Genomic DNA, 21,976 nt, shown 5'->3' with positions numbered 1-21,976 from the left:
TTTTTGTAGTTTATACCAGAACTAGCTTTCTGTAAAATACATGTTAGTTTGGAGAATTCTTAGAAGATTATTTAGTTCAGTCGTTCTTTTGCTGAGCTTCCTGTCACCTGGTATGTAGGGTCAGGTAGGTCTCATCCACTCAGCAGAGGTGCCAGTGGAAAATTGGAATTTAGAGAGAGATTTTCAAACTTTATTTGAAGACAGAAAATGAAGCACAGACCCCTGGTACTCTAACTACATGTAATATAATCATGCATTTTTCAGCTTTTCCTTCTTAGCCTCAATTCCTTCTGCTGTTTTATTGTGTCACTTGTAGAATTGGCTTAGTTACTCATGGATGAAAATTTTTCACCACTGAAGGCCAACTTGTTTACCTTTGCATTCATTTCTCTTTTTTTAGGGTGACATGTAGTTTTATTCTTAGAATATAGCATTTTTATGAATCTGTATACGAAGAATTCTACCATGTTTCGTGACTTGATAGAATGAGGCTTCTCTATTCTAGGGTTAGTTTCTCATCTGGAGGTAATTTTGCCCCTCAGGAGACATTTGGCAATGCCAGGAGACATTTTTGATAGTCAAGATTGGTGTGGGGCTGGTGCTGGCTCATGCCTATAATCCTAACACTTTGGGAGGTTGAGATGGGTGAATCACTTGAGCTTAGGAGTTTTGAGACCAGCCTGGCCAACGTGTCCAAACCCCATCTTTACATAATATGCAATAATTAGCCACATATGTTGGCACGCCTGTGGTTCCAGCTACTTGGGTGGCTGAGGCAGGAGGATCGCTTGAGTTTGGGAGGTTGAGGCTGTAGTGAACAATGATCATGCCATTGCACTTCAGCTCGCATGGCAGAGTGATACCCTATCTTTTTTAAAAAAGAAAAGATTGGGAGTAGGGATGGGGGGTAGTGCTACTGACATCTGGAGGATAGGTCAGTGACGCTTCTAAACATCCTACAATGCACAGGACAACCCTAAAGTGAATTATCTGACCCCAAAGGTTAATAGTAACCAGGTTGAAAAACCCTATTCTAGGTTACACTTTATTCTTAGCTAATGAAATTACTTTCATTTCAGAGTTTTGAAGCACCATGTTCTTCAGTGTCAACTGAAAGTATCCAGGATACAGATCAAGAGGTTATTGATATTCTTATTTACTTTGATACTTTTAATGAAATTAAGTCAAACAGTTTCTACTTTTAATAAAAAATAAGACTGTAGAAACCTTGATAAAATGAAAATAACAATGATGTCTCTAAATCAGTATGTAAGGTTTTATGAAGTCATCCAAAACTATTCAGAAAATACTTTAGGACTTTTTACTTCTGTTTCTAGGAAGGTTATCTGTTGTGAACAAAGAGCATGAAACCAGTGGCCCACAAATAATCTGAATTTTAATTTAATGTTATGACACTTTCCCTGTTTATGCCTAGGGTTGCCAGAATGTAGTAGGACATTAACATGTTCTTACTTCATTTTAAAAATCATCAATAAGATGAAAACATTATTGAATGAAAAGAAGAGTACATGAGTGTTTTATCTTTTTACCTGTTGCTTCATTTCCCAGCTAGAGTCCCCTGACTGACATTCATAGAATTGTATGTTCACTTGTCCCAAGTTAAGATTAGATTCATGGAACACTGTGTAATTTTCTATTTAAAGAGAACTTTCAGACTATATTAATTGCTTTTTATTTGTGACAATTGTATTTTTGTGTTTTGAGGTGCCCCTTGATAGAAGAAGGATTTCTCACCTTTGACTTAAAGCTAGACTGCATTTTCATTTGTGTCAGAATACATCAGAGAAGTATTTCTGTGTGCTTTTGAGATCTAGATTTCAGTTTATGATGGTTCATAAACAATCTTAGAAATCTCAAGAAGAATGCTCATTGTGAAGATAAAAAAAAATTTGACTCCTAAAATGAAGTGAGAATGAACTTATTTTAATGTCTAGGTATTTGGCTCTGTGCAAGGAGCTTCACCTAGCTTATTTTCTCTATTCCTCACAAAAATCCTAAAGGAAATAGATATTAAATATTCCTATTTTGTGGATTAACAAAATGAGACCCAAAGTTGTTAAATAATTTGCTTGCATAAAGTTACAGAGGTAAGAAGAAAACTATTTTGAAAACCATGTGTGTGTTTATAAATCTTTATTCTTTTACTATACTACCTTAAGTTTTATAAAATTTTTTCTTTCCATAAACCATCTCAAGTGAATTAATTAATAATTAATTGCTTTCTTCTCTTGTTAATCTGCATAGTGACTCAAAATATTTCATTGGGGTCTTTTACAATTTAGATGCAGATAGTAGAAGAGCTTCATGCTGCACGTGTGGGAAAAAGTGTGGATTTACCTGGAGAGTTAATGAGTATGGAAATTGACTTGGTGGAAGATGATGTACATTCTTCCTCTGGTATACCCTATGTATTTTACTTTCCTATGTTTATGCTCTCCTGTGCTTTCCTAAGAATTCATGTGCCAATATTCAGTTTTTATAATATTTGAATGAAAAATGTTAAAACGTGCTTACTTGAAATGAATGATAAAGTAATAGTATTTTTTTTAGCTGCAGGAATTAGATCCAATATTTGTCTTATTTGTTTTACATATTTCACATTATTAGTTGGACATATTTTCTTTCTTTTTCTGTCAAGAGGCATTAATTAGAATTATGAGTTGTCTTTTGTTCTTGGTGTTTTAACTTTAACAATTTCAGCTTAGTAAAGCACTGACCAGAAATAATGGAGAATAGGTGGTGCAGTGGTTCATGCCTGTAATCCCAGCAGTTTGGGAGGCTGAGGTGAGAGGATGGCTTGAACCCCGGAGTTCAAGACCAGCCTGGGCAACATAGTGAGACCTTGTATCTACAAAAAATAAAGTTAGCTAGGTGTGGTGGCATGTGCCTGTAATCCCAGCTACTCAAGAGGCTGAGGTGGGAGGGTTGCTTGAGTCTGGGAGGTTGCTGCAGTGAGCCAAGGTTGTGCTACTACATTCCAGCCTGGGTAATAGAACAAGACCCTTTGTTTAAAAAAAAAAAAAAAAAAAGAAGAAGAAGAAAGAATGCAGATTGCTTGAAAGTATTATATTTATGAATTTCTTGTTCATATTGTAAAATTTTGATCACTTTTTTGCCACTGGGAGAAGGTAGTGATAGAGATTACCCAAAATCTCAGTGTACTATTTCAAATTCTGTTTTTAAAAATGATAATGCTGACTGGGCATGGTGGCTCACGCCTGTAATCCCAGCATTTTGGGAGGCCAAGGTGGGTGAATCACCTGAGGTCCGGCGTTCGAGACCAGCCTGGCCAACATGGTGAAACTCCATCTCTACTAAAAATATGAAAAATTAACAGGTCGCATGCCTGTCATCCCACCTACTTGGGAGGCTGAGGTGTAGGTTGCAGTGAGCCAAGATTGAGCCACTGCACTCCAGCCTGGCAATAAGAATGAAACTCCATCTAAAAAAAAAAAATAGTAATGCTACCTTACATTCACATTGCAGTTTAAATCTTTCAGGTGTTTTCCTTTGCATTAACTTACCTGATTGTTGATCAGATAAGTTGTGCAATATGATCCTATGCAATAACAATGCTAGTATTATTATGTATTTTCTTTTACTTGTGTTTATCTTTTAATTATGTTCACTCAGAATATGTTAAAATTAGCTTATAATTACTAAGTGCACAACTACCAGTGATCCACGACAGATGTTAGAAACATAGTTACTTCCCAGGCAAGTCAGTTTTTCGTTTCAAATCCACCTATAAGGAATTTATAATATTCTACTGGTGGGTAATTAAACATTGATTACTATTCTTTCTCTTAAAAACTGAAGTAAAAACAGTTTTGTTTTTATTGTCTAAAGGACTTCTCTTAAGAATACTATCAAAAACATTCTCCTTGGCTGGTTCTTCACAGTCTTGACCCTAGGTTTCCTGTGTATTTCTGCTTTGCCAGGCCTTACCTTCTCTGCCTACTTGGACTTAGATGATTCTTCACCCCACTCCCAGTCCAAACAGGGGTTGCCATTCCTGTTCAGGGGACCCTTAATTGATTGGGGAGAAATTTACTTGGCAACAAAGATATGGGCCAGATAGATAACCAGCTTGAGAGTCTAGCCAACGGTGTAAATCTCTGATACAGTTAACAAGACAAAGAGGTGTTTTAAATTTAATTGAATTGTCAGTGCTTCTATGATATCAAAATTTTAGTCATTATGTAAGTTTATTATCAAGTGTCATGAAACTTGTGCTCTTTTTCTCTAGCAAATGATACTTCAGACAGAAAGCTCCTAATTGTTATTGATACAAATATTCTGATGAATCATCTCAAATTTGTAAGAATTTTGAAGACAACAGAAATACCAGGTATTTACGGAATATTTTAAAGATTCTGATTTTCTTCGTTGAGTTGATATTTTATATTAACAGTGGTGTAACTCTTTTTCTCATGAACATGTCTCCATTTGGATATGCTATATATTAAGCACATTCGGTGTTCTAAGTTTAAAAAAAGCCTTTACAGGTTAAATTAGCAATCTATAATCTTTTTTTTGATCTCCATGAGTACTTATTTTTTAACATTCTTTTGATAGGATGCTCTTTTTAATTTCAATTTTTTGATATATTGTCTCTCAATTTATTGTGAATTTCTTAAAGGTAGGGACTGTGTGCTTTCAAACTTTCACCTCTCCTACAGCAATTCCATTTAGTAGCCCAATAAATTTTTGTTAAATTCTAAGAAATCTGTATTTTTTAGGTTTTGACAAACTTGTGTTAATAATTCCCTGGGTTGTTATGCAAGAGCTAGATCGTATGAAGGAAGGAAAACTACTAAAACATGCTCAGCACAAAGCTATACCTGCAGTTCATTTCATCCATGACAGTCTCAAAAATCAAGATAGAAAGCTATGGGGTCAATCAATACAACTTGCATCCCAGAAACATTGTAAGTATTGTTCTCTCAGGGTGCCTCCTGGTTAATACTTGTTTGGGTGCAGACTCATTATTGGAGGGAAGTGGTGCAAAACTTTTAAAACATTTAAACCCATTGGAATGGGAAATTGAAGGGGCATTGTGATGATTCGTGGCTTAGTTTAGGAGTCTTTAATTTTTGTTTTTCTGCTTCTCATAGACTTTCTTAGGTTATGGCTATATTCCACAGATAGTGACTATATAGTTGTGCATGCATACTTGTCTATATCATAGAACCTGGGGCTCCTTTTTAAAAAATACCATTGCTGAGTGATAAAGTCTGTAAGTGATCTGGGTTTCTGGTCTGTTAATATCACCGCATGCAGTTAATGTACTGTGGAAACAGATACTGTTTTCCTGTGGTTTGTCAGAATTGATAATAAGGTTGTGTTTTTACAACAAATGTCTATAGATTTTCCCCTCATTTAATTTTTTTCCATATTAGTTTCTTTTAAGTCATTTAAAAAATGGCTTTAGTCTTAGAAGCTAAGTATGTTCTTCACGTTTTATGTAATTTTCTGGAAAAATATCTATATGTAAAGGAATACTGTTATTTCTGTGAAGTTTATACATCTGTTTAGAAGATTTATTTCATTCTCTAAAAATTTGTTTCTTCCCAGCTCAGAATTATTTAAATATGTAAATTTACATTACTTTAAATACCATGGACTTGTACTATCTACTGCACCTATATTCGCCATAAGATTTGAAAGAATTCATCTTAAGACGAATCCAGGCCAGGCGCAGTGTCTCATGCCTATAATCTCAGCACTTTGGGAGGCCTAGGCGGGCGGATCACCTGAGGTTGGGATTTCAAGACCTGCCTGACCAACGTGGAGAAACCCTTTCTCTAGTAAAAAATACAAAATTAGCCGGCCGCGGTGGCTCAAGCCTGTAATCCCAGCACTTTGGGAGGCCGAGGCGGGTCTATCACGAGGTCAAGAGATCGAGACTATCCTGGTCAACATGGTGAAACCCCATCTCTACTAAAAATACAAAAACTAACTGGGCATGGTGGCGCGTGCCTGTAATCCTAGCTACTCAGGAGGCTGAGGCAGGAGAATTGCCTGAACCCAGGAGGCGGAGGTTGCGGTGAGCCGAGATTGTGCCATTGCACTCCAGCCTGGATAGCAAGAGCAAAAACTCCGTCTCAAAAAAAAAAAAAAATACAAAATTAGCCAGGCATGGTGGCAGATGCCTGAAATCTCAGCTACTCAGGAGGCTGAGACAGGAGAATCGCTTGAACCCAGGAGGTGGAGGTTGTGGTGAGCCAAGATTATGCCATTGCACTCCAGCCTGGGCAACAAGCAAAACTCTGTCTCAAAAAAAAAAAAAGAAGAATCTTTTTTTGGTGTTAACTATGATAAGGCTTTAAAAGCCATGATTAGATTCATCTTCAGCTGAATTATTTTAGTCTTAAATTTTTGTTTAGTCTTAAAATTTTGAAGAAAAAAGGGTCTCTACCATTCATTCCTTCATTATCTAAACAAATATTTATTAGCTCTTAGCATGTTCCAGATATTATGCTTATGAATTTTGAGTGCAGATGGTCTGTGTCGAGTAGCTTTAGTTGACCGAAATTTTAGCCTTGTCCTTAACTATTTTCAAAATTATATTTATTTGCTATAGTATTTATTATAGTGAGAGGAACATAGGATTTGAAATATGATCAACTTGGGTTTATAGCATAACCTGGGGAAAGTTAAAGTGAAGAAATTGAATAAATGAAATGAGAGGAAATAACTTCCATGTCATAAAATGGTTGTGAAGCTTGATTGAGTTAATGTATTAAACTACTTAATAGCTTATGATTCAGAATAGACAATGATTCTTTTCTGTCCTCATTATATGGAAACTTATACAGATTGATAAGACTCATCTATCACTTTTTAAATGTCTGATTTCTTTTTATTGCTTCTGAGTTTAGAAAGCTACTCTCTCCCAGCCTACTAGGAAGATTCACAGTGCTACACTGCTTTGATTTTGAACTGGTAACTTTGTAGAAGAGCAGTATTCAACAATGTGCTTGAATAATTAGGATAGGAATTACCTTTCTAGCAATGTATCCTTAAAAAAGTGAGAGATGCAGGTAATGATTTATATAAATAATGTTCATTATAGCATTATTTATATAACAAAAAAATTAGAATCAACCTGTGTAACAGTTGGAGCAGTTACATATATTGCTCTAGCCACACAAGAGGATGCTATATTTGGAAAAACATTATTCACATATAATTTTAAATAAAAACACACATAAGATTAAAAAATATATGAAGTATAATTCTAAATTTATTTAATTATGTGCATATGCTTATTAGTGATGAATAGAGGTGATATTTACCTGTTGGATTTCTCAGTTATTTTAATTTTCTTTATATTTTCTGTGTTCTCTAGACTTTTAAAGAATTTTTTTTTTGAGATAGAGTCTCGCTCTGTCACCCAGGCTGGAGTGCAGTGGTGCAATCTCAGCTCACTGCAACCTCTGCCTTTTGGGTTCAAGTGCTTTTTGTGCCTCAGCCTCCTGAGTAGCTGGGGTTACAGGTGTGTGCCACCACTCTTGGCTGATTTTTGTATTTTTGGTAGAGATGGGGTCTCGAACCAGGCTGGTCTTGAACTCCTGACCTCAGGTGATCCACCCATCTTGGCCTCCCTTGGCCCACAGATGTGAACTGCCGCACCTGGTCAATAAAAATTGTATATGTTTTTAATAATAAGGTAAAAATAATTGAAGACAAAAGATGGTTATCTGCTACTCCCTCAATCAGACATTTGTTCTGTATTTTTATAGTTATTTTACTATATTTTTATTGATTCATTTGTTTGCCAAGTATTTGTAACAGCCAGTGTTCCAAGGGTTGGGCCTGTAACAGTGAATGAGAAAGATAAACCCTGCTGTTGAGGAGATTAAAGTTATTAAATATTAAAAATCTTAGTAACTATAATTTATATAGAATTTATTTTTATTTATTCTGTATGAGTAGAGATCATTGATATTGTACCTTTTAAGCTAAATCTTTTATTTATATATATATATATATATATATATATATATATATATATTTTTTTTTTTTTTTTTTTTTTTAACTTCTTCGAGATGGAGTTTCACTCTTGTTGCCCAGGCTGGAGTGCAGTGGCATGATCTTGGCTCATTGCAACCCCTGCCTCCCAGGTTCAAGTGATTCTCCTGCCTCAGCCTCCCAAGTAGCTGGGATTACAGGCATGTGCCATCATGCCTGGCTAATTTCTTTTTTTTAATATATATTTTAGTAGAGATGGGGTTTCACCATGTTAGTCAGTCTGGTCTTGGGCTCCTGACCTAAAGTGATCTGGCCGCCTCGGCCTCCCAAAGTGCTAGGATTTCAGAGTGAGCCACCATGCCTGGCCAGGCTGAATCATAAGTAATAATCACATGGTACTTTCAAGCATTCACTATTGCCATACACTGGGCCAAGTACTTTATGTACATTCTCATTTACTCCTCACAATTAAAAACTGCCCAAGGATACATACCTAGTAAGTGGGAAAACAAGGATTCAAACCCAGACTGGTCTTTTTCCAGAGTCTTTATTTTGTTCACTTTTGAACAGTACCTGTACAGATGCTAAGAGTATTTTTTGAATAATTACATATTTCATGAATAGTCTTACAGTTTAAGTATACTTTTCGGCTCCATGTATCTTTGAAAAAGTGATACTACTGATAATCCTGAACTCTGATACCTTTAGAGCAGTACACTGTTACCTTTAATCCTCCTTTTATCTGCTGAATTGTTTTAAGTTAACTAATGATTTTGAATTACACATTTTGCACTATTCATGGCATTGACTCTCTGAATTTCAGTAAAATTGGCTGCTGTGATATATGTATGTCTGGTTTACTGGTCGTTTGATCAAGAAACTTAATTCCATCTTCCACATGCTCATGTCCTGACACAGTTGAACTGCGTCTGGATTTCACCATTGTGAACTCCTAAAGAGTTTGTCTTTGCATATCCAGCTGCTTAGCATGGGAATCTGGCACAAATTCAGCCCTATATAAATAATCATTGCATGAATGAATGAGTTTTCTAATTTGAAGAATTAGAGGACTAAGTAACATAGGCCAGAAGTAGAGAGAAAAATGTTGATAAACTGGGAAGAAGATTGAGATTGATTGGCTAGTATGTCTTAAATTTTAGTGTGTCAGAGACTGGCCAAGAGCTTAAATTTGTTTCTGGGTCCAGGCTTCAGAGATTCTTACCCAGAAATATATTTGGGGTGTGGTCCTGCATTCTTTATTATTAAGTACCCTAGGGAGTTCTCAGGTAGGTAGTATGGGAAATATTATCTTTTGTCCTAATTCTACACATTGCATTATTATTATTATTTTAGTCTTAATTTTTTTTTTTTTTTTTGAGATGGAGTCTTGCTCTGTTGCCCAGGCTGGAGTGCAGTGGCGTGATCTCAGCTCACTGCAACCTTTGCCTCTTGGGTTCAAGGAATTCTTCTGCCTCAGCCTCCAGAGTAGGTAGGACTACAGGCATGTGCCACCATGCCTGGCTAATTTTTTATTTTTAGTTTAGATGGGGTTTTACCATATTGGCTAGGCTGGTCTTGAACTCCTGGCCTCGTGATCTGCCTGCCTCAGCCTCCCAAAATGCTGGGATTACAGGCATGAGCCACCGAACCTGGCCTGTTTTATTCTTAATTTTTTTTGGAGATGAGGTTGTACCCTGAACCCAGAAGTGCAGTGGCATGATCATAGTTCACTATAGACTTGAACTCCTGAGCTCAAGTGATCCTGCTTCCTGAGCCTCCTGAGCAGCTGGGACTACAGGACTGCAGAAGTGTGCCACTGAACCTGGCTATTTTATTGCTGTTGTTGTTTTGTAGACTCAGAGTCTTTATATGTTGCCCAGGCTGATCTTGGAATCCTTACTTCAAGCGATCCTCCTGCCTCAGCATCCCAAAATGTTGGGATTATAGGCACAACCCCAACTGGCCTGCATTATTTTTACAAAAACTGAATTTTTGCTACAGGTTTTGAGGCTTAGAGAATGCCAGAGGACAACCTGTTAGCAACTGATTAATATTTGTTAGGAATTACTTTTTACATTACCCGCCTAGGGCTCATATTTCTTTCTCCTGTATATCTCTAATTGTATTGCTTTAGAGATTAAGGAAGAGCAGACACAGGAACTAGTTCAGTTGCTGGTAGAACACTTGCTTATTAGTTCACAGACTTCTTAAGCTGAGAAAATATTAAGTTACTTATAATCTGTAAGTGACTGAATTGATACTAGAGTTCATAGTTTATGGTTTCTAATCGACATTTAGCATTCTGATCACATTTCTTTCCTTTGAGTTTACTAATAGCCATATCCTAGTTTTTATTAGTGAACTAACCGCATTAAATCTACAATTCTATGCTATGTGAATTTTAGGTTCAGAGTTTTAAAAAAATTATTTTACTTTCTTGTCTTCATCTTTTTATTTAAAGCTTTATCTTTCATATATATAAGAGAAGACATATATCACAGTAGCATACACACACACACACACACACACACACATATATATATATATATATATATATATATATATATAGAGAGAGAGAGAGAGAGAGAGAGAGAGAGATGGAATCTCACCTGGAGTGCAGTGGTGTGATCTCAGCTCACTGCAACCTCTGCCTCGTGGGTTTCAGTGATTCTCCTGCCTTAGACTCCAAGTAGCTAGGATTACAGGTTCCTGCCACAAAGCCTGGCTAATTTTTGTATTTTTGGTAGAGATGGGGCTTTCACCATGTTGGCCAGGCTGGTCTCAGACTCCTGACCTCAAGTGATCCACCTGCCTCGGTCTCCCAAATTGCTGGGGTTACAGGCGTGAGCCACTGTGCCCGGCTGAGATACATATATTTTTAATAGATTTTTTTGAGAGTAGTTATAGCTTCGTGGGAAAATTGCACAAAAGACATCAATATTTCCCACATACTTCCAGCCCCCACACAAGCATAGCTTCCCGATTATTAGTATCCTTCACTGGTATGCTTTGTTATCCTTCCCTGGTACCTTTGTTATAGTTGATGAACCTCAATTGACACATCATTACCACCCAGAGTTCATAGTTTATGTTAGGTTCACTCTTGGCGTTTGTACACTCTGTGGATTTGGACAAATGTATAATGACTTGTGTCTGCCATCATAGTATCATACCTTAACTAACTTAAATCTCTATGTATTTTTGATTTGTAAATACAGCCTAGATTATTTCTGTGGCACCCACATTTCTAGTGTGCTTATTAACGGTTGTCTTTACTAAATTTGCAGATGGATTGAGTGATGAGAACAATGATGATCGAGTACTAAAGTGCTGTCTTCAGCACCAGGAATTATTCCCTTGTTCCTTTGTTATTCTGTGCACGTGAGTTTCATAGTCATTTTATTTTTTATATTTTTTAAACCAAATAATTAAAAAAAATCACACTGTATCCAGCATACCGAAGATCAAAAATGTATATAATTTTCCAAATCTGCCAATAAGCATACCCACTTGTATGTGATATTCTTATAATGTGTGAGGTCTAGATGAATATCTCAAGTAGATGAAGTTTAATTTCAATTTAACTTTTATGCTATTCAGAAAACTTGAAAAAGCAGGGGAAAAGACAACTTTATATCCCTCCAAAATAGTTTAAACATCAGAATCTGACAGGATGTATCAGTCATGAGACAAGAAATTTGTTTACTTTTTTATTGGTAAGGTGGAGGTAGGGTAGTTGAGTTGGAGTTGTGTGCTGGGTGCCTGTTATAGAGTTAGACTGCCTGGCTTGGAGTCCTAGATCCAAGCTTTGAGACCCTGGATAAGTTGCTTAACTTAACTTCCTCCTGTGAAATAAGCAGGGAGAATAATAATACCTGCCTCATCAGATTATTGTGAGTATTTAATCCGTTAATATATATAAAGGGCTTAGAATAGTGCCTAATATATAGTAAGGGCTCAGTGAGAGTATTCTCCCTTCTTCTCCCTTCCCCCTGCATCTTCCCTTTCTACTTCCCTTTCCATAACTTAGTTCAAAGATAAAACTAAGATAATGCTAAACAAAATTTTATTTGTCATGTATGAGAAAAGGTTCTGAAGGGACAGAAGAGCAATTTTAATTTGCAGTTTTTTTTAAAAAATCAGCCTACATCATGCTTTGAAATTTGCAGTTTTAATCTGCATTTTATTCACTGCAAAATGGAGTTTTTATACCTTCATGATCATGCTCAAATTCTTTATGTGAAATGGAGTGATTATAGAAATCAGTAGCCCTAAGATGTTTCTTGCAAATGTTCTTGTCAGTGTTGTTATTTTGGCTGTCTTCAAGGATAATGTTATTCTTTTTGCCATTAAAGTAAATACTGGAGATTTTTATCTATGTTTTAAATTATATTTTGATCTAGGACATATTACTTTGGAGTTTGTTGAAGGCTGAAATAGAAATAGCAATATTTAAACCATTATGAATTTCAGATAAATTTGAGACGTAATTCCTTGTTGTGTAATTATTTTTTTAGTTCAGCTTAAAATGAGAATTAAATTGACAAAACTTTATCACTTCTCATTATTTATATATTCATTGTTTTTTGGAGTATTAACAGACATACTATTTATAGTGACTGAAAATTTTTACCCAAATCTTACTTTTAATTGTGGCATAGTCACATTCCAAGTGGTGATGCTGTTTTTTTCTCTCTCTTTTTTTGGTTTGTTTGCTTTTTCTTTAAATAGTGATAATCCGGCTGGGCAAGGTGGCTCACGCCTGTAATCCCAGCACTTAGGGAGCCCAAGGCAGGCAGATCATGAGGTCAGGAGTTCGAGACCAGCCTGGCCAACATGGTGAAACCCCATCTCTACTAAAAATACAAAAATTAGCCTGGCATGGTGGCACATTCCTGTAGCTCCAGCTACTTGAACCCAGGAGGTGGAGGTTGTCATGAGCCAAGATTTTGCCACTGTATTCCAGCCTGGGCAACAGAGTGAGACTCTGTCTCAAAAAAAAAATAGTGATAATCATGTGTATTGTATAAGACATACCTACTATTGTTAGGACATTTTTTTTTTGTTACTTAAAATGGATGATGATTATGTCAATTGATAGTGATAGTATAATTGGAAAAACTTCTGTAGCACTTACATATTATGCATCATTCTAAGTGCTTACATTTACAATTCTGAGTCTGGGCCAGGAACACAATTATTATGTCTCCAATCCATATTGCTCTTCCAAACTCCAGGCTACTTTATTCAACTGTTTATTTGATGTCTCTTGGATGTCTATAGACATCTGAAACCTGTCATCTCTGTAAATGAACTCTTGAGTTTTTCTTCTCAATTCTTCTCTGCCTGAATAAAAAGGGTCACCCCCCACCCATTTGCTAAAGCCAGAAACCAGGGAGTAAACTTTGATACTGCCTTTTCTTCATAATCTATATATAGTGAATTAGCCAGTCCTATGTGGTCTTCTTTAGTTGTACTTTTTACAAACAGGGTCTTGCTATGCGCCCAGGCTGGTCTCAAACTCCTGGGTTCAAGCAATCTTCCTTCCTTAGCCTCCCGAGTAGCTGAGGAAATGCACAAATCACAACTATACAATGCCGACATATGGATGCAATGGTGTAGCTCACATCCTGTCAAAATATAGAACACATCAGTAACTCCTCTTTTTTTTTTTTTTTTTGAGACAGAGTCTCACTCTGTCACCCAGGCTGGAGTGCAGTGGCACCATCTTGGCTCACTGCAGTCTCCACCTCCCAGGTTCAAGTGATTCTCCTGTCTCAGCCTCCCAAGTAGCTAGGAATACAGGTGAGTGCCACCACACCTGGCTAATTTTTGTATTTTTAGTGGAAGTGGGATTTCACCATGTTGGTTAGGCTGGTCTCAAACTCCTGACCTCAGGTGATCCAGCCATCTCGACCTCCCAAAGTGCTGGGATTACAGACATGAGCCACTGTGTCTGGCCCAGAACATACTCTCTTGCCTTTTTGTGCTCTTTTTTTTTTTCCTGTTTCTTTTTTTTTTTTTTTTTTTTTTTTTGAGACGGAGTTTCGCTCTTGTTACCCAGGCTGGAGTGCAATGGCGCGATCTCGGCTCACCGCAACCTCCGCCTCCTGAGTTCAAGCGATTCTCCTGCCTCAGCCTCCCTAGTAGCTGGGACTACAGGCGTGCGCCACCATGCCCAGCTAATTTTTGTATTTTTAGTAGAGACGGGGTTTCACCATGTTGACCAGGATGGTCTCGATCTCTTGACCTCGTGATCCACCCGCCTCGGCCTCCCAAAGTGCTGGGATTACAGACGTGAGCCACCGCGCCCGACCTATTTTTTTTCCTGTTTCTTAATGTAGAAACTTAGATCACTTATTTGGTACTGATATAAATGTCCTCTAAGCACTTCTGCAGTTGTATCCTACAAATTTTAATATGTTATGTTTTCATTTTCATTCTATTCAATATACTTTATAATTTCCCTTGTGACTTTTTCTCTGACCCATAGAATATTTAGACAGTTGTTGCTTAATTCTATATATTTGCAAATTTTTAGATACTTTGTTTAACTGAATTGTAGTTTAATTTCTTTATGAATTGAGAACATAATTTACATGATTTCTGTAAATTTGTTAAAGTTTGTTTTGTGGCCAAGAATATAGTCTGTTTTAGTGAGTGTTTTCTGTGCCCTTGAACAGAATGTGTATTCTGTTCTTATGGGTGGAGTATTCCATAAATTTCAATTAGGTCAAGTTGGTTGATAGTGTTCTTCAGGTCTTCTGTAACCTTACTGATTGTCTACTTTTTCTATCATCACTGAGAAAGGAGTATTGAAGTCTTCAACTATAATTGTGGATTTGTCTCTATCTCCTTTCAGATCTATTTGTTTTGCTTCACATATCATGAAAGCCACTAAAGCTATGGCTTTCTGTTGTGGTAAAGCCATTGATGAATTGGAGAATTCCCTCAGGCAGAAAGATAGAAACTTGCAGTGAGATGCATATACATCTAAGATTGTTTATGCTTGTCTTCTTGGAGAGTTTATTCTTTTATAATTATATAATGTCCTTTTTGGTTCTGACAATATTCCTGGTCCTAAAGTCTGCTTTGTCTAGTATTAATGCAACTATTCCAACTTTCTTTCGATTAGTATTTATATGGTATATCTTTTGGTGTCCTTTTACTTTTAGCGCTTCTATGTCTGTATAGTGAGTTTCTTGTAGACATCATATAGTTGGTTCTTTTTTGACCAATATGACAATTTCTGTCTTTTAACTGGTAAGTTTAGACCATACACATTTAATTTGTTGGATTAAAATCTATCATTTTGCAAGTTACTTTCTATTTGTTTTGTTCCATCTGTTCTTGTCTTCCCTTTTCTCTTTTCGATTAATTGTGCATTTTTAATCATACCCTTTTGTCTCCATTGTTTACTTATTTATACTTTTTGAAAAAACTTCTTATGGTTGTCTTAGTGATTACAATATACGTCTTTACTTATCAAAGTCTACCTGCAAATACTATACTGCTGCACAGGTCGTATAAGGATATTGCTGTTGTATATATTGTCCCATAAGCTCTTGGATACTTAAAAAAAATCTTTTATTCTCTTTTTGTTTCAGTTTGGGTGATTTCTTTTGACTTCCCTTCAAGTTTGTTGATTCTTTGCCTTTGTCAAGTCTATTGACAAGGCTGTTCAAGGCATTCTTTATTTTTGTTACTGTGTTTTTTTTTATTGCTAGCACTTCCATTTCATTCTTATGGTTTTCATCTCTGCGAAACTGCTTGATTTTCCCTTCTCCTACCTTTTCCATTTGTGCCTTTAACATATTAATAAAAATTACTTAAAATTTGCTGTCAGATAGCTTCAATATCTGTGTTGTATCCAAGTCTAGTTCTGCTGATTACTTTGACTGTTGGCACTATGTTGTTTTTTTCTGGGCATAATTTATATGCAGATTTTGAGGCTTACTCGCTCTGTGATTTCTTGTCTTCAGTTTCTCCCTTAACTTTCTAGCTGCCCTGGTTAACCCTGAACATAGTTCTTTGACATTTCAAGCCTAATGCTTGTCAACCTTGATGAATTGAGAAATGCCCTCAAGTAAAAAGGGACTTGTAGTTCTCACTATGCATTTCTGTGTCTTCAGGGTAGACTCCCACTCCAGCTTCTGCCTACATTTTGTTGCTCTCTAGTACCTTCAAATAGTTAATTTTTTGTGTAGGGGGTCTAAGTTTTATAATTCTCATTTGTAGGAGAGTTAATGTGGCCAAGCTACTCTGCCATTAACAGAAGTTAGATGCCTACTGGCCTCTGGAACAGTTTAATAAACACAGATCTGACCATGTCATTTCCCCATTGAAGCCCTTAAATGTCCTTCTGTTTTTTAATGCCCTTGTCTTTCTCTGTAATCTCATAAACTGGTCTCATACACTGTGTTAGAATCTGGCTTCTTTCAGCAAACAGCAAGTTTATGCTATTTGTCTTATGCTTAATCTGAGTAAATTTGTACTTGGCTGCCCACTGTAAATTATTTCTCATACATAGCTCTCTGTTTATTTCTCTGTTAATTACATTCCTGTGTTCAATTCTAGCTCCCACTTACTAAGTATAACTTTGGACAATTTATTTAACCTCTTTACACCCTAATTTTCCATCTGTGAAATGGGGATAAAGTTAATACTGTTTCTACCTCAGAAGTTTGTTGTGAGGATCAGACAGATAAATATATATATAAAGCCCTTTAGAATGGTGTCTAGTATCCAAAGCTCATATGATGTGACTCTGTAAATTCCTTTATCTTCTGTACTTTTTTTAAAAAGTTGTTATCCTTTCTCAATGTATAAGCTGAGAATCACCTGCCTCTGACTAGATCTCATGTGTTTTGAGTTGCCGTATGGTTTATCTTACAAAAAATATTTTTTCCTCCTAATCCCAACCTTAGGGATGATAGAAACTTAAGAAACAAAGGCCTCGTAAGTGGTGTGAAGTCACTCAGTAAAGAAGAATTGAGTGCAGAGTTATTACACTTATCTCTGAACACCGATGTGTGTCATCAGCCTGGTATTTCTAAGCAACAGTTGAAAGCAGGTAGTATTTTTACTGTAATAATGAGAAATATGTCTTATTTTATACACTAAGATTATTTATAACTTTAGAATCAATAGTTAATTTTTGTCTTGTACATTTAAAATAACATTTGGGAGAATACATGGACACAGGGAGGGGAGCACTACACACTGGGGTCTGTTTTGGGGAAATAGGGGAGGGACAGCGGGGGGTGGGGAGTTAGGGAGAGAGAGCATGGGGAGAAATGCCAGATATAGGCGATGGGGAAGAAGGCAGCAAATCACACTGCCACGTGTGTACCATACAACAATCTTGCATGTTCTTCACATGTACCCCAAAACCTAAAATGCAATTAAAAAAAATCCCCCAAAAAATAAAATAAAATAACATTTGTAATACTTGCTGGCATGTAAATCATTGAAATAAATGAAAATTATAATGGTAATCCAAAAGAAAACATAATTAGCATTATTACTTTCTACATAATACTTTTGCAAATTAATTTGATGTTTTTGTCTGCACACTCATACATTTTTACATATTTATAATCACTGTGTGCATGCTAATTTGTACCTTGCACAGTATACCTTGGTTTTTCACTTTCATTTTCTTCAAGTGAAACAGAATATCCCTTTTAAATTAATAGCAGTTATAGGAGATAACATAGAAATAATTTTTTAGTTCCTTTTTTTAAATTGGCTTTCTATCTATAGCCTTCTATTAATATGGTAAAAAGTCAGCAAGTAATAGAGAAACTTATTGGAATATAGTAATAGTTTTCTTTTTTTTAAATTTTAAATGAATAATTAAGAAGTAACAGGCCAGGCACAGTGGCTTACACTTGTAATCCCAGCACTTTGGGAGGCCAAGGCATGTGGATTACCTGAGGTTAGGAGTTTGAGACCATCCTGGCCGACATGGGGAAACCCTATCTCTACTAAAAATACAAAAAAATTAACTGGGCGTGGTGGCAGGTGCCGGTAATCCCAGCTACTCTGGAGGCTGAGGCAGGAGAATTGCTTGAAACCTGGTGGCGGAGGTTGCAGTGAGCCGAGATTGTGCCATTGCACTCCAGCCTGGGCAACAAGAGCAAAACTCTGTCTCAAAAAAAAAGCAACAAAAGAAAAAACTAGGTAAGGGCAATACTATTATTTCATTTCTTTTTTCACCAGAATAATCTGTTCTATAGCTTAATATTTGAAGGAATATTATATTAAATCTGACATTATTTATAAGTACATCCCACCTTTTCCCTCTTTGGGGAAAATGATTATTAAAGTCTCTAATATATGTACATTTTGTATATAATTGTGTAAATATTCATATATACATATATGCTGCTTATTTGCCCCTTTTGGAAATAACATAAGATTTTGTCATAATATTCAAAATGGCCTTTGAAGGAATAGCAGCATATCCTAGTTTACCATTTTTCAAGGGTAGTGTGCCTTTAGGTTGTTCACTTTGCAGAGATCAGCCTCTTAATATTTTGAATTTTGCCATAATAAAATTACAATTATTTTAAAGTATCTAAAAAGTAATGTTAATGAAATGATATCACTTAAAATAATACAAGCTCTTTTTTAAAAGAGGAGGGCATGAGGGTAGTTAAGCTGGAAATTTATTGATGTGGGCTGAGTTTAGAAAAATACTCTATTTTAGAAAAAACCCATTTTGATCCATAGTTCTTAGTTTTTTGTTGTGAATAAATCCAAGGCATTCTTGTAACTCTTTTTGAAACATAATAAAATTACATTATGCGGTTAAAATATCACATATATTTCTTACATTTTTATTTGAGTAAAAACATTGTTTAATTGCCTGTTAAAAAGATAAAGCATTTGTTAAAGTAATATATTTATGTTGCGTCTAAAGCAACTATAGTAGAGATATATGTTTCTAAATATTCTTTTGAAAATAAAGTATTGGTTTGTTGTATATATAATTTAAATTTAATTATATACATAAAATGTTTATTGTTTCTGACCTTATACCAATTATATATGTATAATATTTACTGTTAGTATTCTAAATAAAGTCTGTAACTATTTGTTTTAAAGAAACAACATCCTTGAAAGAGAGTTTTAAGGAAGAATCTACAAATTCTGGACAGTCCATTCTACTTGAGAGCATTGTATCTGATCTTGAAAAATCTCTTGGAACAGGTTTATCTACAATACTAGAAACAGAAATGAAAATTGCTTTTGGAAATCTTTGGATGGAGGTGATTAGTTCAACTCTATTAGATGCAAATCTCATTTTTATTGCTGAAGATTTGTTATCTTAAGAAATATTTGTATAAAATGCATAAGCTTCATTGAATAATCTGTATCATGTTACATTTTTCTTCAAATTTTTGAAATAGTTTTTTAAAGCTAAATGATGGACATTTCTTAAAGGTTAGGAATATATGTTATTCTTTTTTTTGAGTTGACCGATACTTATTTTGCATCTGTTGTGTGTTAGATGCACTGTCCCATGGTGCTTATATTGAACTCAGAAAAACTTACCTATTTAATTGGAGTCAAAATGTCTAATATGAGGAATCTCCCTGCCAATATATTCAGAAAAAGAAGTATATATTTTGGCTTGTGCCATGTAAATATAAGAATCAGAATATACATTGATTGTATTAACAAGATATTTTGAGTTTTTTTGGATTCACACCTTTTCAACAATCAGTAAAACACCAAATTTAACAACAATGATTTCAAAAGTTCAGTTTAATGTTCGTTTGCTGTTCATTTTTATAGCTAGGAGAAATATGATTTCCCATCAATCATAGCTTATAAATATTCCAGCTATTCAGTGAGATTCTAATATTTGCTAGGACAGTGTATTTGCTATTTGATTATATTATCGAAGTTCAACCAAAATGATGATGAATTATGAGAAGATACTAGGAGTTTTGATATCTCATAGTAGTAGGGATAAGGAAAATAATTGCATATATTTGAATGATTCAGAAAAGGAAGTATTGACATCTTATAGAACTAAATGATCAATCTTTTTAGTAGACATTTTTTTCTGTATGGATTTTCCCCCATTTATATGAAATAATTTGATTAATTTTCTCATAGAGATGACTGTGTTGACAAGTAGATTGAAGGACCTTTGCTAATGAAAACTATACTTCCTCTGATTAGAACTGTCTTTTCTTTTTTGCACATATAGTTTCTGAAACTAAAAAGATTAATACTAATATGAGTTTTACAAAAGCAATTTGCAATGTAATTAGCATTTTAATGTTATGATTGACTTTACATGTTTTAATTTTAAAAGAATTCAGCTAACTATATTTTGCCTAGAAATATATGTAAGAATTCCTAAGTAGGTTCATTTTGGTGATAGTAATAATAAAACTAGAGGTGTTAATTATTTTCTGCATACTCTTTAGATCCTGTACCTGAAACCGCCATGGACTCTACTACATTTACTACAGTGCTTTAAAAAACATTGGTTGGCTGTATTTGGATTATTTATGGAAAAGAACTTGCTTTTAACTATTGAGAACCTATACAAAAATCTCTGTAAAGGTATGAATCTTTTTATTTTTCTCTTTATCAGTGTTGTATTAAGTCAGACTAGCAGATATATTCCATGGGATATGAAGATAAATTAATGAAGAATGTGTTAATTAGTTCTTAATCATTTATACTTCTAATTTCTAAAAGTAGTTGTGGAAACTGGATGAATAGATGCAGCTCATAGAGCTTGTGACTGTAAATAGTATTATTGTTGATATTTCAAGACATTGTCAATATATAATTTCTGAGGATGTTTAACTTAGAAAACTTTTAAACTCGTGTTTTACAGTCTAGATATACCAACAGAATTAGATGTTTTTCATTTCTCATGGTATTTAATGCAAACTTAGAGCACATTTCATGTACTAATTTTCTAAGTAGTGTGTCAGAGTTTCTATTTAAACTATATGGATAAGGAATAGGAGACCTTTGGCTTTGGTGCATAGTGAATTTTAGAACTGGAAGAGACTACAGTGAACAATTTAGTTGGTTTTTAAACTATATTGAACAGGATTTGGGAGTTCTTGAAGTGCCTCTGCTGCCACAGATGGGCGATGGAAAGATTGATGGGGAGTCTAGTTGATGGTGCCTTTGACCCTCAACCCCAGCTTTAGCCAGAGCAGCTTTTAAAAATTTGTTTATATATGGAGTTCTATATAGGACGTGAAAAAACGTTTATCTGCTGTGAAGAAAAAAATGTGAGAAAACTGATTCAATGTTATTAAAACCTATATTTTATGATCAAGGAAACCAGTCTTGAAACAGTAAGCGACTTGTCTGAAATCAAGTAACCAGATTTGTCTTGCTATGCCTTTAAAGGGCAAAGGCTAGGCATGGTGGCTGATGCCTGTAATCACAAGGTGGGTAAATTGCTTGAGCCCAGGAGTTCAAGACCAGCCTGGGCAAGATGGCAAAACCCCCTTTCTACAAAAAATAAAAAAGTTAGCCAGGTGTGATGGTGCATGCCTGTAGTCCCAGTTACTTAGGAGCCTGAGGTGGGAGGATCACCTAAGCCTGAGAGATGGAGGTTGCAGTAAGCCAAGATGGCACTACTGCACTCCAGCCTGGGCAACAGAATGAGACCCTGTCTTAAAAAACATATATATAATATAAAAAAGCGAAGTGTGATTATTATTAGGGGTTCATTTGGTCCTTTACTTTTTTCAAACTCCTAACATGAAGTGATGTGTTTATTTCATATATTAGTTATATCCAGCCTACTTCTGAAACATAACTGTGATGCCTTATAACAACCTGAGTACAAGAGGGCCATTAAATTATTAAAGGCACCAAGGCCAGATAATGAAGAATAGATGATTTATCATGAATCATATGCAAATAATAATTGCAGCACTTGAGCCCAGATTTTAACATTAAGCTTCATAGCAGCTAAGACAGA

General features: G+C 35.4%; 1 protein-coding gene across 10 annotated transcripts in view; it reads left to right on the top strand.

Moving 5' to 3' along the window:
• The window catches only part of SWT1 (SWT1 RNA endoribonuclease homolog), a 92,004-nt gene that overhangs the window by 21,948 nt on the left and 48,080 nt on the right, over positions 1 to 21,976 (top strand). For 8 of the 10 annotated variants that reach the window (XR_012514999.1, XM_010336019.2, XM_074389741.1 and 5 more), the window contains 8 exons: positions 1,080 to 1,139; positions 2,304 to 2,418; positions 4,271 to 4,372; positions 4,764 to 4,952; positions 11,286 to 11,379; positions 16,926 to 17,071; positions 19,111 to 19,274; positions 20,448 to 20,586. Coding sequence is in view for 9 of the 10 variants with exons in the window: in XM_010336019.2 (XP_010334321.1) it covers positions 1,080 to 1,139; positions 2,304 to 2,418; positions 4,271 to 4,372; positions 4,764 to 4,952; positions 11,286 to 11,379; positions 16,926 to 17,071; positions 19,111 to 19,274; positions 20,448 to 20,586 (1,009 nt within the window). In the remaining variant the exon portion in view is untranslated. The remainder of the gene's footprint in view (positions 1 to 1,079; positions 1,140 to 2,303; positions 2,419 to 4,270; positions 4,373 to 4,763; positions 4,953 to 11,285; positions 11,380 to 16,925; positions 17,072 to 19,110; positions 19,275 to 20,447; positions 20,587 to 21,976) is intronic. The other 2 variants (XM_074389742.1, XM_074389744.1) reach the window with 2 other exon arrangements.

This window comes from Saimiri boliviensis, chromosome 19 (genome assembly GCF_048565385.1).
Source record: "Saimiri boliviensis isolate mSaiBol1 chromosome 19, mSaiBol1.pri, whole genome shotgun sequence".
Lineage (NCBI taxonomy): Eukaryota > Metazoa > Chordata > Mammalia > Primates > Cebidae > Saimiri > Saimiri boliviensis.
Note: the sequence above shows the minus strand (reverse complement) of the source record. Positions and strands in the feature narration are given on the sequence as shown.